This window comes from Rhinoderma darwinii, chromosome 2 (genome assembly GCF_050947455.1).
Source record: "Rhinoderma darwinii isolate aRhiDar2 chromosome 2, aRhiDar2.hap1, whole genome shotgun sequence".
Taxonomy (NCBI): domain Eukaryota; kingdom Metazoa; phylum Chordata; class Amphibia; order Anura; family Rhinodermatidae; genus Rhinoderma; species Rhinoderma darwinii.
This window is the reverse complement of record NC_134688.1, coordinates 50,776,450-50,792,450: the sequence shown is the minus strand read 5'-3', so window position 1 is coordinate 50,792,450 and position 16,001 is coordinate 50,776,450. Positions and strand designations below refer to the sequence as shown.

The window sequence follows — 16,001 nt, the reverse complement described above, 5'->3', positions numbered from 1 at the left end:
GTTCTTGTCTTCAGTTTGCGATTAATAAAAAATCATCTAAGTAGGGTATTATTAAGATGCCTTGTTTTATTAAACTTGCTACAACCTCTACTATTACTTTAGTGTAGACCCTTGGAGCACGAGATTCCAAAAGGAAAAACCACAAACTGGAAGTGATCAATTTGATGTGATTTGTCCAGTACAGCAAACCTTAGGAATTTCACACTGCATGAATGGGAATGTGATAGCAGGCATCCCTTAAAGCGGTTGTCCCTGTCCTTTTTGAGACACTGGGACCGGAATGATAACGTGTGAATCTAGCATGGAGATCACTTCCTGTAATATCTTTTCTTGAAGTATAGGTGAGGTTTGGGTTGTAAGAATACATTTTTATGGGGGTAGAGATGAGAACTCTATGTTTAACCGTGCCTGAATGATTTACCATTTTTGGGTGATTTTTGTCCACGCAGGGTAAAATAATTTAAGTCCCCCCCTCAACCCTCATTGTTTATTTGGTTTAGGTTTGATGGGATTGGGGAGGACATTTCTAACCACCCCTTAGGGGTAAGACCAGCATCCTAAGACGTTTTCCCTTTCCCTTTGACATCCCTATTTCGGGTCTTGAAGGGACTGCTTTATTGGTGGTGGTTTTTCCTTGGGAAACCCCTTCTTATCAGTAGCCTTCACTAATAGGTCGTCCACAGAAGGCCCAAATACATATTCTTCTGTGAAATTTATTGTACACAATTTTTAGACTTATCTCCCTTTTTCCAAGCCTTCATCCAGAGGGCCCTACGGGACACATTAAAGAGGGCCCCATATCTTACCGATTGTGCAGATGCGTCTGCAAGAAAACCTGTTGCTTCTCTGAGCATGGGGATAGAATCAATATCTTTTCTAGGGGTTTTATTTTTTTAAATTATTTTCTAATTAATTTTTTTTCAGATGTATGTACCGAGGTGGCAGCAATATTTGTTTTTAAAATGTTCATGGAAGCCTCCCAAGATTTTTTTTAAATATGGAATCCGCTTTACGATCCATAGGGTCAGTAAGTTGAGAAGAATCTTCAATAAGAAGTGCTGTTTTTTTTTAGTAGTTTTTGCAACCTGAACATCTACCATAGGAATTTCGTTATATACAGTTGAGTCATTAGAATCAAAGAGTAACCGGTTTCGAGATTAGTTTGAAATACCCAGGTCTTTTTTCAGGTTCTTCCCACACCTCCAATATAATTTGCCTAATATTTGAAATAATTGGAAAGGCCTAAGTCCCCCGAAACATCTCATCCTGAACAGTATGAGGAACCGCTTCGATTAGAATGGTGGTTCTTACAGCCCTTAGCAATGCTTCCATGTCATCAGATGAGAAATTTTTATTTTTATTTCGTTCAATAACGACTCCAGAGGTATTAGATCTTCATCTCATGGTCTTGCTGGAAATAAAACATCATCATCCAGAGTTATAATTTCACCTTTATTTATTCCAAGGGTATAACAAGAGTATAATAATAATTTTACAAGATTACCATATCTGTATATGTAGAAGACTCCACAAATATCAATAAAATAAACATTTGTTAAACTAGAAAAAAAAACACAAAAATATATTTTTTTCTTTCATTGGCTAACAATTTTTTTTTAGAACTTGAGAAATAAACAGTTTCCAAAAAAACAACAGAAGAATGAGCCTGTTACCCCAATAGACTGTGCAGTATCCCATGTAAACACTACAATCCGCACACATACAACACACTAGTGGCCGCACATGCTGGTTATATTCCAGTTTTTGGCACGTTATTTTAGTAAACCTTGTCTGTTAGCCATAAACACAATGAATTCATCAGTTTAGACGTGGCGAAATTGTTGCCGATTTTTAGTGTGGATTCTGCATTCTGAATTCAAAGTATGCTGCGAATTATCAATCTGCAGCATTCACATTATCAGAAATCCAGACAGTCCTGCTGGGGACCTGCGGCCGTCTGCTCTATGCTGGTGGTATATCTCCTGCAGTGGTGCCTGTTGCTAAGCCATGTCCCGGACATATGTGAACCATGTTTAGCAAATAGAATGGATGAGAAAAATAATGACAGTTTGTTGTCGGAGTTCCCCTTTAGGTTCTGTATTTTGCTCATACATGCTTTCGGACAGAACATACATTGGAATAAGGTCCTTCACATTGTGCTGTGTACTTTTCTTCAGTCCTTTCTATTCCTCAAGTTCCTTTTTTGGGGTATAACATACATAATGATGTAAATGTAACTCAGTCTTGTAGAAATGAGATGTGGGAATGTTTAAAAAAGTTACTTAATATGTACACGATTATTATTGTGGGCATACTGGTCTTGTTTATCATGTAAGCGTGCTACCTATATTTAGTGGATGATATGCCCTCTAAAAATATCGAACAGATGCCACCCGGTCCAGTGTGCATGAAATATAAAAAGTTAGAAGTGCCAACTCCTACTAACGATGACTATAAAGCCATTTTAGACATTTCTTTGTATTATACAGATTTCTAGGAACGTATAAAAAAATAGCTCACTTTTTATCCAGAGACCTAACGTGAAGCTCCTGCGCCCCCGTACAAAATCTCTAACAGGGCCCCCCACATAGCATGTACTATTTAGAATACTGATGTGGCACAGGGTCTGGATGTAACGGCTACCTTGATATATAATATCTCAATCCAGCATATACAAGCAGCAGCATTACCATAGTGGAGCCTGGGTGTATATCGCCACCTTGTGGACTAATAACGTATGTTAAGCTTTGGTCAGGGATACAGAGTGGTGTGTTTCCACAGGCAGGATACACTGAACATTTCCTGCAATGGAAAATCCGCAGCAGAATTAAAAAAGACTAAAAATGTAAACACTCATAGAAATCCGGAGCACATAGTTTATTTTGCTGCACATATTGCTGCGGAAACGCAATGTGGCTGTGGAAATGATTTTGGATTTTCTGTAGTGGTTTTACCTGCGGATTTAGTGTGAAGCATTGATTGTAGCAAACTTTACGTGCATCTGCGGATTTACAGCGGTTTTTGACATTTCCACTGCGTAAACGCTGTACAAACCATGGTACATAATATAAGGACAGCATATTACCAGCACACTGTATACAATACAATATATGGTATACCAGATGACACAAATAAAAGGCATGAACTTGCCCAGTAATATTTCCCAGCCCTGGAGATTGACATCCGCCGATTTGGAAGAGCTTTACATCCGTTCGTGAAACCGCCATAACAGTGTGAGACTCCTTAAAGAGAACCAGTCGCCTCCCCTGACTTATCTGTTTCAGTAAACCAAACAATCAATTTTGGAGCATCTTTTTTTAGCATCTACACTGTGCGATTCCTCTGTTATTCCTCCTGATCATTTATGAATAAATTCACAAATGGGCTTTAACATTCTCCTTTTCAATGGGGTGAATCCCTAGTCTGACACTGTCAGTCTGTGTAGAGACACGGCCCTTTGACAAGGGGAATGGTAACGCCTAGTTGTTAATTTAGTTATATTTCCAGAAGGAGTAACAGAGGAACAATGCAATATGGAGTTCTAACAAAAGCTGCTCAAGTATTGTTGTTTCATGGGGAATACAAGTATGTCCGGAGAGCTGAACGGTCCTCTAAGTGTTTAAACAAGATAGTCTTGTCCGGAATGAACTCTGTTTCATGTTGTAGAATGACATTATATTCCAACTCTACACATTGCCAACACACCTGTCTGTAAATGGATTTTTACAGAATGTGGACATTAAGGACACCCCAAATCAAAAGATGGACGGCTCGACCAATGCAGCAGCATTGCCTCCCAGTCAGCAGCTCATACACATAAGATTAAAGGGAGTAAATCTGATAGAATTCGGCTGCATCCACCAGCAAACTAAGACCCCCAAGAGCAGAACAAGTGTGTAAACCGAGGGATCAGGATTGATTACGGCCGGTCAGAACAACTTTTCAGCAGGCATCTTATGGACGGATTTGCTTTCCAACTAAATTTATGTAAAAAAAATATATAATTAACATGGCAGCAACAAACAAGGAAAAGGATGGTCTGAGTAGTGCCAAGTATGCGTGTGGCCTTGATCTGAAGACCTAAATAATCAGAAGACTGGTTGCTAGGGACACGCTGCCTAACAAACATTTACTGTAGCGGTCAAGCAATGTATCCATAGCAACCAGTCTGTCTCCAATAACTCCGTATAAAATGTCAGCTTGCTATAATCACAAATCTCATTCTATGATCTTGCAGTGAAATGAAAGCAGCCTTATTTTTTACTGTGGACCAGGTTGCAGCGATATGCAGAGCCGCTTTCATAAATGCATCCAACTTTGTTTCACCATATCGTATACTTTGCCATCATGCAAATCTGTGTGCATTATCATTGAATGGTCTCAAGTTTAATGCAGTGTAAAAAAGGTTGAGAAAAGAAAAACGTTAAACAAAAAGTGTCTTTTTTCAGAAATAGCGCCACTCTTGTCTATAGGCTGTGTCTGGTATTGCAGTTCAGCTCCATGCAAGTGAAAATAGTAAGCTGCAATAACAGACACAGCCCACAGACAAGAGTGGTGCTAGAAAAACAGACAAACTATCTATTATTACAATAATGAATAAATGTACTATTATAGGTTAGAGGTAAGTAATTATATACATGGCAGGGGAAAAAAGCGTCAAGGCAATACTCAAACACTTGAGCGGCACATGTTGCCTACCTCAGATACAGAATAGTAGAGCCTGTTCGGTGCAGAAAGAAGCCAAATCTATCACCTGAAAGTGGGAACCCAGACACCGATACAGCACAGGAGGAAAATGACCATGAGATCAGTGCGGTGCCGTAGAACAGACTGATCCGCGCAGGCGGCTACACACAAGTAAACAATACGAAAACACAAATACATGGGAAGAGCAATCCTATAAAACCATTAGAATGATGTTAAAATGGACTCTTCCCAGCTTGTTTCCAGACTTCGTTTGCGCCTTTAATGGTTTCCCGTTTGACGCACTTCCAGTAGCCCTGTAATCCTAGTTGTTGTGGCACATGCTATGGAGAAACAAAAAGAAAATTCATGTATTAAAGGGGTTGTCCAGGTTCTATTTATATTTAGCCCTCTTAGTCTTTAAAAATAAGAGTGCATTGCAATAGGACGTTTATTAACAAATGCCCCTTCCCAGAAGCGGTTGGTTGGCTTCTAAGGATATATAGCTTGAAAAAGTGTCTAATGGAATATGGCAAAATGTAATTTCTGTTGAATCGAATAGTAAAATCCCCCGTATGAAATGGGGGGCAACGCCCCCGGGCATACAGAAGTACAGGGGGACTTATTAACTCCTTTAGGACACAGCCTGTTTTGGCCTTGTTGACACAGATGATTTTTTCAAATCTGACATGTGTTACTTTATGTGGTAATAACTCCGGAACGCTTTTACCTATCTAAGCGATTCTGAGATTGTTTTCTCGTGACATATTGTACTTTATGTTAGTGAAAAAATTTGGTCGATAAATTCAATATTTATTTGTGAAAAACTTCAAATTTTAGCAAAAATTTGCAAAAATTAACATTTTTCTAAATTTAAATGTATTTGCTTGTAAAACAGATAGTAATACCACACAAAATAGTTACTAGTTAACATCCCCCATATGTCTACTTTATGTTTGCATCATTTTTTTTCACGTACTTTATTTTTCTAGGACATTACGAGGCTTAGAACTTTAGCAGCAATTTCTCATATTTTCAATAAAATTTCAAAAGGCTATTTTTTCAGGGACCAGTTCAGTTCTGAAGTGGCTTTGAGGGCCTTATATATTAGAAAGTCCCCATAAATCACCCCATTTTGAAAACTGTACCCCTCAAGGTATTCAAAACCACATTCAGAAAATATTTTAACCCTTTAGGCGTTTAACAGGAATTAAGGCAAAGTAGAGGTGAAATTTACAAATTTCATTTTTTTTGCCGAAATTCAATTGTAATAAAAAAAAATCTGTAACACAGAAGGTTTTACCAGGGAAACACAACTCAATATTTATTGCCCAGATTCTGCAGATTTCAGAAATATCCAACATGTGGCCCTAGTGTCCTAATGGACTGAAACACAGGCCGCAGAAGCAAAGGAGCACCTAGTGGATTTTGGGGCCTCCTTTTTTTAGGAATATATTTTAGGCACCATGTCAGGTTTGAGGAGGTCTTGTGGTACCTAAACAGTCGAAAGCCCCCCTAAAGTGACCCCATTTTGGAAACTACACCGATCAAGGCATTTTTCTAGGGGTATAGTTAGCATATTGACCCCACTGTTTTTTTGCAGAATTTAGTAGAATTAGTCTGTGAAGATGAAAATCACCTATTTTTCTGTGGAAACATAGAATTTTTTCATTTTTACAAGGAATAAAGGAGAAAAAGCCGCCCAAAATTTGTAAAGCAATTTCTCCCGATTACGGCTGTGGTCGTAAACTGATGTTTGGACCCCCGGCAGGGCTCAGAAGGGAGGGAGCGCCTTTTGGATTTTGGAGCGCAGATTTTGCTGGACTGGTTTTCAGTGCCATGTCGGGTTTGCAACGCCCCGGAGGGACCAAAACAGTGGAAACTCCCCAAAAGTGACCTTATTTTGGAATCTACACCCCTCAAGGAATTTTTCTAGGGGTATAGTGAGCATTTTGGCCCCTCAGGATCTTTTTTAGAGCTAAGGTGACCAAAAAACAGCGATTTTGGCGCTTTAAATTCTTTATGTATTACAGCGTTCACTGTGCGCAATAAATTACGTTTTAATTTATTCTGCCGGTCGATACGATTACGCCGATACCATATGTGTATAGTTTTTTTTACGTTTTGCAGCGTTTGCACAATAAAATTAAGTTTCTATAAAATAATTTATTTTCTGAGACACCATATTCTGAGCCGTAACTTTTATTTTTTCGTCAAAAAAGCTGTGGGAGGTCTTGTTTTTTGCGGGACGGGTTGTAGTTTTTATTGGTACCATTTTGGGGTAAATGCGACTTTTTGATCACTTTTTATTCTATATCTTGGGAGGGGTGGTGACCAAAAAATAGCGATGCTGACAGTTTTCGGTTTATTTTGTTTGCGGCGTTCACCGTGCGGAAAAATTAACATTATAGTTTCATAGATTGGGTCGTTACGAACGCGGCGATACAAAATATGTGTATTTTATTTTAACGTTTTCATTTTTTCCCTATAATAAATGACTTATTATAGGAAAACAAAACCTTTTATTTTTACACTTTTCTAAAACATTTTTATTAACTTTTTTTTACTTTTTGCACTTTATATTTTTGTTTATTAACTTTTCTTTTACTTTTTACACTTTATATTTTTGACCTGCAGCTCTGATCGCTGCTAGAATACATTACACTACCTAGGTAGTGTAACGTATTCCAACTGTCAGTGTGACGTCGCAGTCACGATGACAGTTGGTCTACGAGGATCAGCAGAGGCTGATCCTCATAGGCTGACATACATGGCAGACTTGGGGGCCGTTGTCTGGCCACCGGGTGCCATCACAAGCATCAGAAGCCCCCACGATTGCATGGGGGCTGCTGATGCGCTACAAACCCGCTACATGCGGAGATCGCAATCGAGCCCCGCATGTAACGGGTTAATTGCCGAAATCAGCGGCGATGAGCCGCTGATCGGCAACACTGGAGAGTGTCAGCTGTCGGGGACAGCTGATCTCCAAGTTCCCGATGCACACTGTCGCCGACAGTGTGCATCGGGAACGGCACAGTGACTTTCTGTCACTCTGACAGGAAGCCTATCAGGACCAGCCGAAGGTTGGTCCTGATGGGCTTCCGTCCATGGCAGACCCGGAAGCCATTGTTTGGCTTCCGTTTGCCATACTAACTATCGGCAGACCCCGCGATTTCGGACGGGGGTCTGCCGATATGTTAGAAACCCCTAAGATTCGGCGATTGCACCCGATCGCCGAATTTAAGGGGTTAATACGCCGAAATCAGCGGCAAAGGACCGCTGGCCGGCAAGAGGGGAGTGTCAGCTGTCGCCGACAGCTGACCTCCCGGTTCCCGGTGCACACTGTCGCCGACAGTGTGCATCGGGATTAACTCAGTAACTGTACATCCTCGTGCGGGAAGTAACCTCCCGCGAGGCCGGACAGTTACGTCCTGGTGCGGATAGGGGTTAAAAGAGCTGTAATATGGTAGTGTGAATAAGCCCTTAGGCTGGGTCCATTCATGACACTTGCTGGGATTCCTCCCTTTTAAAACTCTTTAAAGTTTTTCTTCTTTTCTTCTTTCCCTCGTCCACCTTAAAATCTAGCTCTCGGGAGATCTCACCTGAGCAGGCAGCGCCCTAATAAAAAACAATCTACCATCTCCCCTGTATACAGAGAGCGGAGTCAAGAACTTGTTACTGGCACCAATAATAAAAATAAGTGAATTGCCCTAAGTTTTGCCCCTACTCCAAACCTTTTGCAATCTCCAAAACCTCATGCTTTTTCTTTGTTTAAAAAAAAAAATAGGGAAATCGCCATTTCTATGGCAGCAGAGTAGAGTGCCTGTTACTTGTAGGTCCTGTATCCTAATTCTCCAAAGCAGAGCTTCATTAAAGAGGCTCTGTCACCAGATTTTGCAACTCCTATCTGCTATTGCAGCAGATCGGCGCTGCAATGGAGATAAGAGTAACGTTTTTATTTTTAAAAAACGAGCATTTTTGGCCAAGTTATGACCATTTTTGTATTTATGTAAATGAGGCCTGCTAAAGTCCAACTGGGCGTGTTTAAAGTAAAAGTCCAACTGGGCGTGTATTATGTGTGTTACATCGGGGCGTGTTTACTTCTTTTACTAGCTGGGCGTTCTGACGAGAAGTATCATCCACTTCTCTTCAGAATGCCCAGCTTCTGGCAGTGCAGACACAGCGTGTTCTCGAGAGATCACGCTGTGACGTCACTCACTTCCTGCCCCAGGTCCTGCATCGTGTCGGACGAGCGAGGACACATCGGCACCAGAGGCTACAGTTGATTCTGCAGCAGCATCGGCGTTTACAGGTAAGTCGATGTAGCTACTTACCTGCAAACGCTGATGCTGCTGCAGAATCAACTGTAGCCTCTGGTGCCGATGTGGCCGACACGATGCAGGACCTGGGGCAGGAAGTGAGTGACGTCACAGCGTGATCTCTCGAGAACACGCTGTGTGTCTGCACTGCCAGAAGCTGGGTGTTAACGAACAGAAGTGGATGATGCTGATTCGTCAGCATCATACACTCCCATTCCTAACGCCCAGCTAGTAAAAGAAGTAAAAACGCCCAGCTGCACGCACATAATACACGCCCAGTTGGACTTTTACTTTGAAACACGCCCAGTTGTACTTTTGCAAGCCTCATTTGCATAAATACAAAAATGGTCATAACTTGGCCAAAAATGCTCGTTTTTTAAAAATAAAAACGTTACTGTAATCTACATTGCAGCGCCGATCTGCTGCAATAGCAGATAGGGGTTGCAAAATCTGGTGACAGAGCCTCTTTAACTTAAGAGAAATAATAAATCTGCTTCACAAACCTTGAGGAGTAAAAGGGGTTTTACACATGACTATTATCAGGCAGACGAGCGTTCATAGAACGCTATAGCTCGTTGTAAGCAGGGCAGCGATCAGCTCGATCATCCAATGGTCGTATCGTTTAAAAAAAGTAAAAGCTTATCGGTCAGCAGCGCATCTCCCTGTGTAAACAAGGAGACGCGATGCCGACATGATAATAACGAGCGATCAGAGTAACGACCGCTCGTCCCCATCCATAGCTCCGAGTGACAGGAGCAAACAAGCTTCGGCCGGTGTAGAAGGGCCTTAACAGGTTACATTACAGCTTTTACAAGGTTAGAGACAAGCAGCTGACCTGCCCACAGGCTAAGAAAAGTAGCTGTAGTCTATAGCATAAAAAGACTGTAAACAGCCTCCGAAAAGTGCTGAAAAGGCAAATAAATGGTCTAATTAATACATTTGTGATGGCATGCTGAGACTATTTTATTTCCAGCATAGGCTCTATTCCCATGACCGGGTCTGAGTGTTGGCTGATAAAAACGGCTGTTTTGGTCTGTATTTCTCGGCCATTTTGCATCCGTTCAGGGCCCGATTTCCGTTTTTAACGGCCAATTTTGCATCAGTTTTTTTCCCTATCCGTTTTAAAAACGGATGAATTATATTTGTCAATTTTTTTTGCCACACACTTCCCTCTGTAGATAATGCCACACAGCCCCTGTAGATAATGATACACACTGCCCACTGTAGATAATGCCACACACTGCCCACTGTAGATAATGCCACACACTGCCCACTGTAGATAATGCCACACACTGCCCACTGTAGATAGTGCCACACACTGCCCACTGTAGATAGTGCCACACAGCCCCCCCCTTCCTGTAGATAGCGCCACTGTAGGGGACCGCTCCAGAAGTCCATATATGGACAGTGACATCATGGACATCTCCTGGAACGGTCCCCTGCTCCTGAAGTGGAATCCCCGGCCACAGCGGCCCGTCGGGATATATGGACAGTGACTTCTCCTGGAGCGGAATCACCGGCCCCAGCCAGACAGGGACTTCTAAGAGAGCGGAATCACCGGCTACAGCGTCGGCCGCTGTGGCCGGGGATTCCGCTTCACGTCCCATATATGGACAGTGACGTCAGGAACTTCTCCTGGAGCGGAATCACTGGCAGTTGTGGCCAGGGATTCCGCTTTAGGATTAGGGGACCACTCTAGGAGAAGTCCCTGACGTCACTGTCCATATATGTTGCTGAAGCTGTGGCCAGGGATTAGGATTCCGCTCCTGCACGGAGCAAAAAAAATCTCCTTCTCCTCACATTCGCACTGTGAGGAGGAGAAGCGAGTGAGCGGCAGAAAGCACGGCCGTCACTCGGATGACATCCAAGTGGCAGCCATTATTTACTCGGCCACATAAGCTTCTAAGGAAGCCGTGCGGCCGGGAGAACGGCCCAAAATAGGGCATGTTCCATTTTTTGACAGCCCAGTTTACGGGGCCGTCAAAAAGATCGATCGCGTGAATAGCCCGATTTGGGGTCTATTGTTCCTACCTACTGCGGCTGTGTGACGGACGGGAATCCCCGTCGTGTGAATAGGGCCTTACCCTATCAGTAAATTCTATTTGCATTACAGGATGAAACAATTCAAGTTATAAAACAGCAACCACATTGTGTGGTGACTACTTAGGAGCTGCTTGCTGCTCCCTTCACGAACATTACCTTCTACATAAAATGATCCCACACAATGAGAAGAAGAATTTTTTAGACCACACTGCCAATAAAGTCCTTTTTATCAGTGAGTGCACAGCATAAAACTATATGATACGTTACCTTTAATCCCCTATGGAGCCTGTTCTTCAGGACACCCAAAAACTCTCCATGGCTTAAACAATTGTCCCCATCAAGATCAAAGATCTTAAAGACTGTATCCAGAACATTTTCTGATAATTCTTGTCCTGTTGCCACTTTTACTGCTCGACTGAATTCGGCTGGGGAAGAAAAAGAAATAAAGCTTATATGATCAAATAGACACATAGCCGGACTCCATCTACAAAACTAAAACAATCAATGTTTTTTTATGCAGCACTGGCATACCCTCCCATGTATTATATATATATATATATATATATATATATATATATATATATATATATATATATATATATATATATATATATATACAGTGAAGGAAATAAGTATTTGATCCCTTGCTGATTTTGTAAGTTTGCCCACTGTCAAAGTCATGAACAGTCTAGAATTTTTAGGCTAGGTTAATTTTACCAGTGAGAGATAGATTATATAAAGAAAATCACATAGTCAAAATTATATATATTTATTTGCATTGTGCACAGAGAAATAAGTATTTGATTCCCTACCAACCATTAAGAGTTCAGCCTCATCCAGACTAGTTACACGCTCCAAATCAACTTGGTGCCTGCATTAAAGACAGCTGTCTTACATGGTCACCTGTATAAAAGACTCCCATCCACAGACTCAATGAATCAGTGTGACTCTAACCTCTACAACATGGGCAAGACCAAAGAGCTTTCTAAGGATGTCAGGGACAAGATCATAGACCTGCACAAGGCTGGAATGGGCTACAAAACCATAAGTAAGACGCTGGGTGAGGAGGAGACAACTGTTGGTGCAATAGTAAGAAAATGGAAGACATACAAAATGACTGTCAATCGACATCGATCTGGGGCTCCATGCAAAATCTCACCTCGTGGGGTATCCTTGATCCTGAGGAAGGTGAGAGCTCAGCCGAAAACTACACGGGGGGAACTTGTTAATGATCTCAAGGCAGCTGGGACCACAGTCACCAAGAAAACCATTGGTAACACATTACGCCGTAATGGATTAAAATCCTGCCGTGCCCGCAAGGTCCCCCTGCTCAAGAAGGCACGTGTACAGGCCCGTCTGAAGTTTGCAAATGAACATCTGGATGATTCTGAGAGTGATCGGGAGAATGTGCTGTGGTCAGATGAGACTAAAATTGAGCTCTTTGGCATTAACTCAACCCCCCGTGTTTGGAGTAAGAGAAATGCTGCCTATGACCCAAAGAACACCGTCCCCACTGTCAAGCATGGAGGTGGAAACATTATGTTTTGGGGGTGTTTCTCTGCTAAGGGCACAGGACTACTTCACTGCATCAATGGGAGAATGGATGGAGCCATGTACCGTCAAATCCTGAGTGACAACCTCCTTCCCTCCACCAGGACATTAAAAATGGCTCGTGGCTGGGTCTTCCAGCGCGACAATGACCCAAAACATACAGCCAAGGCAACAAAGGAGTGGCTCAAAAAGAAGCACATTAAGGTCATGGAGTGGCCTAGCCAGTATCCAGACCTTAATCCCATCGAAAACTTATGGAGGGAGCCGAAGATCCAAGTTGCCAAGCGACAGCCTCGAAATCTTAATGATTTACAGATGATCTGCAAAGAGGAGTGGGCCAAAATTCCATCTAACATGTGTGCAAACCTCATCATCAACTACAAAAAACGTCTGACTGCTGTGCTTGCCAACAAGGGTTTTACCACCAAGTATTAAGTCTTGTTTGCCAAAGGGATCAAATACTTATTTCTCTGTGCACAATGCAAATATATATATATAATTTTGACAATGTGATTTTCTGTTTTTTTTTTTTTTATTTTTAAATATAATCTATCTCTCACTGGTAAAATTAACCTAGCCTAAAAATTCTAGACTGTTCATGTCTTTGACAGTGGGCAAACTTACAAAATCAGCAAGGGATCAAATACTTATTTCCTTCACTGTATATATATATATATATATATATATATATATATATATATATATATATATATATATATATATATATAGTATTTTTTTTTAACGTAGGAATCTAGCAAGATGAAAACATTTTGTTTTTCAGCCCCATAAAAATCTTATTTGATAAAAAATTGGCAATCCAGCCCCTGTCAAATAAATTCAGTGTTGCACCTAGAAGAGAAGTCCTTTCCAGTTTGTTCAGTGAATGGAAGGAGAAATCTTTCCCACCCATAGACATGGCCGTGTGCTCCTGCAGCTGATTGACATACCTGGTGCATAGGGAGCGAGTGAGACCAGAGCCAGACTTAGAAGATGCACCATGAGTCCCTGCACAGGTAATGCACCCCGGTCATTACTAAAGGGGGCGCCACTGGACCTGATGACCTAGGCAAATGAAGCTTGCACTCCCAATCCACATTTGGCTCCCAAACCTATGGCATGGCAGCTGAACAGAATGTAGCATCATATTTAGACAACTGTCATTTGGACACTTTAAGGCAATGTTATTTGTAAACGGTTTGATTGTATTATTTAATCATTGTATGGTACACCATAGGGGGGGGGGTGGCATCAATAGAGGGTACAGCACAGGACACCATCCAACCTAGGGCTGGCCCTAAATTAGATCATGCCCAACACAGAGGTTGCAGTAAAACACAAACTAAAAATCAATAGTGTCTTACTGCAATCATTCAATGTTCTGACACTTACCCAATTTCACTGCTCTGTTTGCCACACTAAACATTTTCATTGTGATCGAGAAATCTTCTAGATTGTTCATGAAGTGATAAAACCTCTTAAATTCTTCCATGCTGATACTCTGAAATTCCAAAGTCATAATTAGTGTGGAAAAAATGGACATCTGAACGTGAATCTTCTTTCTCATATCTAATCTCTCTCTCATATCTCTCTCTCACTCATCTCTCTCTCAATCTCATATCTCTCAATCTCACAATCTCATGTCTATCTTTCATACCTATCAATTCAATTTTCAATTCAAAGAAGCTTTATTGGCTGGACCAAATACACATTAGCATTGTGAAAGAAAGTAAGAAGTAAGGGAATGAGGGATAGGGATTGAGGGGTTGGGGGATAGAGACACATCTAGGGTCGGGTTATACAAGTCCATGGCATATCATGTCTCTCTCAGTCTATGGCATGCAGTGACATATTGTGCCGCTATGTCCACTTTGTTTTCCTCTTCATCCAGCAGGATGTATAGTTTCTCTTCCTCTTCCATGGAGCTGAAATCCGGTAAGAGATCAGAGCGTCTCCTGAAGTGAGTGTCCCTCACGGATGAGTATTTGCAGCAGTGTAGAAGAAAGTGGGCCTCATCTTAAGCGGCAACCTGGTCGCACTGTTGGCACAGTCGGCTCTCCCTGGGCTTGTAGGTTTGTCTGTACCAGCTCAGGATGTCTGTCTGTCTCTGGGGTTTGGTAGTTTCTCCAGATATGGCGCCAGTTTGTATTCTCTCTGTAGACTCCGGTATATTGTCAGTTTCTGTGATGTTTTTATGTCGTTCCTCCAGTCACTGATATACTCCTCTGGGTTCTTGTTTATTATTTTCTTGACTTTGGCTTTTGTGAGGTGTTCCCAAGTGACATTTTGATCCAGAATGATAGCACCCTCTTCTGGATTGTCAGATGTTGTGGGAGTCTGCCCAGCTCGACAGGTACTATTCGAGGTACTCCGATGGACTTGGGTTAGGTGTTTGCAGAATTCCAGGTGGAATATTTCTGTTGGGCTAGAATCCCACCTTAACCTGTCAAGGTATGTGTCTGAACCCCAGACTTCACTACCATACGGGGAGATTGGGGAGATGATGCAGTCAAAGATTTTAAGACAGACCATCACTGGTGGCTTGAGATGGTACAGTTTTCTTCTAATGGCATAGAAGGTTTTGCACGCCTTGTCTTTTAGCATCTCTATGGCTTGTTTAAAGCTTCCACATTGGTTGATTTCTAGGCCCAGGTAGGTGTACCTGTCGGTCGCTGTAGGTGTGGCGTTATTTAGTGTGAGGGTCGGGTTCCCGGGGGATTTTGAGCTTCTCTGCTGGAACACCATCATGTTGGTTTTCTTGGCATTGATGGGTAGTGCCCACGTGGAGCTGAATTTTTCAAGTATTTGAAGGTGGCCTTGGAGACCTTTCTCGGTTGGTGATAGCAGCAGAAGGTCATCTGCATACAACAGAAATGTCACCTGGGTGTCATGGAGGGTGAGACCTGGTGCTGAGGAGGATTCCAGAGCTGTGGCCAGTTCATTGATGTAGATGTTGAAGAGCGTTGGACTGAGGCTGCAGCCTTGTCAGACTCCTCGGCTCTTCTGGAAATAAGCCGTTCTTTTCCCATTCACCTTCGCGCTGCATCTGTTCTCTGTGTAGGAGCTTCTGATGACATCATAGGTTTTCCCTCCCATTCCGCTCTCTAGCAGTTTCAGGAATAGGCCCGGGTGCCACAGTCTAAGGCCTTCTTAAAGTCCACAAAACAGGCGTAAATCTTCCCATGCTTTGTATTGTGGACGTGGCTCTTGATGAGGCTGCGCAGGGTGTAGATGTGGTCAGTGGTGCGGTGGCTTGGCATGAACCCAGCTTGGCTTTGGACATTGTGCAGGGTGAGGAAGCTGAGGATTCTCTTATTCAGGATGCTGTTGAACAGTTTCCCCAGGTTGCTGCTGACACATATCCCTCGGTAGTTGGCTGGGCCGTACCTTTCCCCACTCTTTGGTGTT

General features: G+C 42.3%; 1 protein-coding gene across 2 annotated transcripts in view; it reads right to left on the bottom strand.

Moving 5' to 3' along the window:
• Positions 1 to 1,453: 1,453 nt before the first annotated feature.
• The window catches only part of MICU2 (mitochondrial calcium uptake 2), a 270,394-nt gene continuing 255,846 nt past the window's right edge, over positions 1,454 to 16,001 (bottom strand). For both annotated transcript variants that reach the window (XM_075851627.1, XM_075851628.1), the window contains 3 exons: positions 13,986 to 14,094; positions 11,313 to 11,470; positions 1,454 to 5,027 (listed from right to left, as the gene is read on the bottom strand). In XM_075851627.1, coding sequence (XP_075707742.1) covers positions 4,920 to 5,027; positions 11,313 to 11,470; positions 13,986 to 14,094 — 375 coding nt within the window. In that variant the 3' untranslated portion in view covers positions 1,454 to 4,919. The remainder of the gene's footprint in view (positions 5,028 to 11,312; positions 11,471 to 13,985; positions 14,095 to 16,001) is intronic.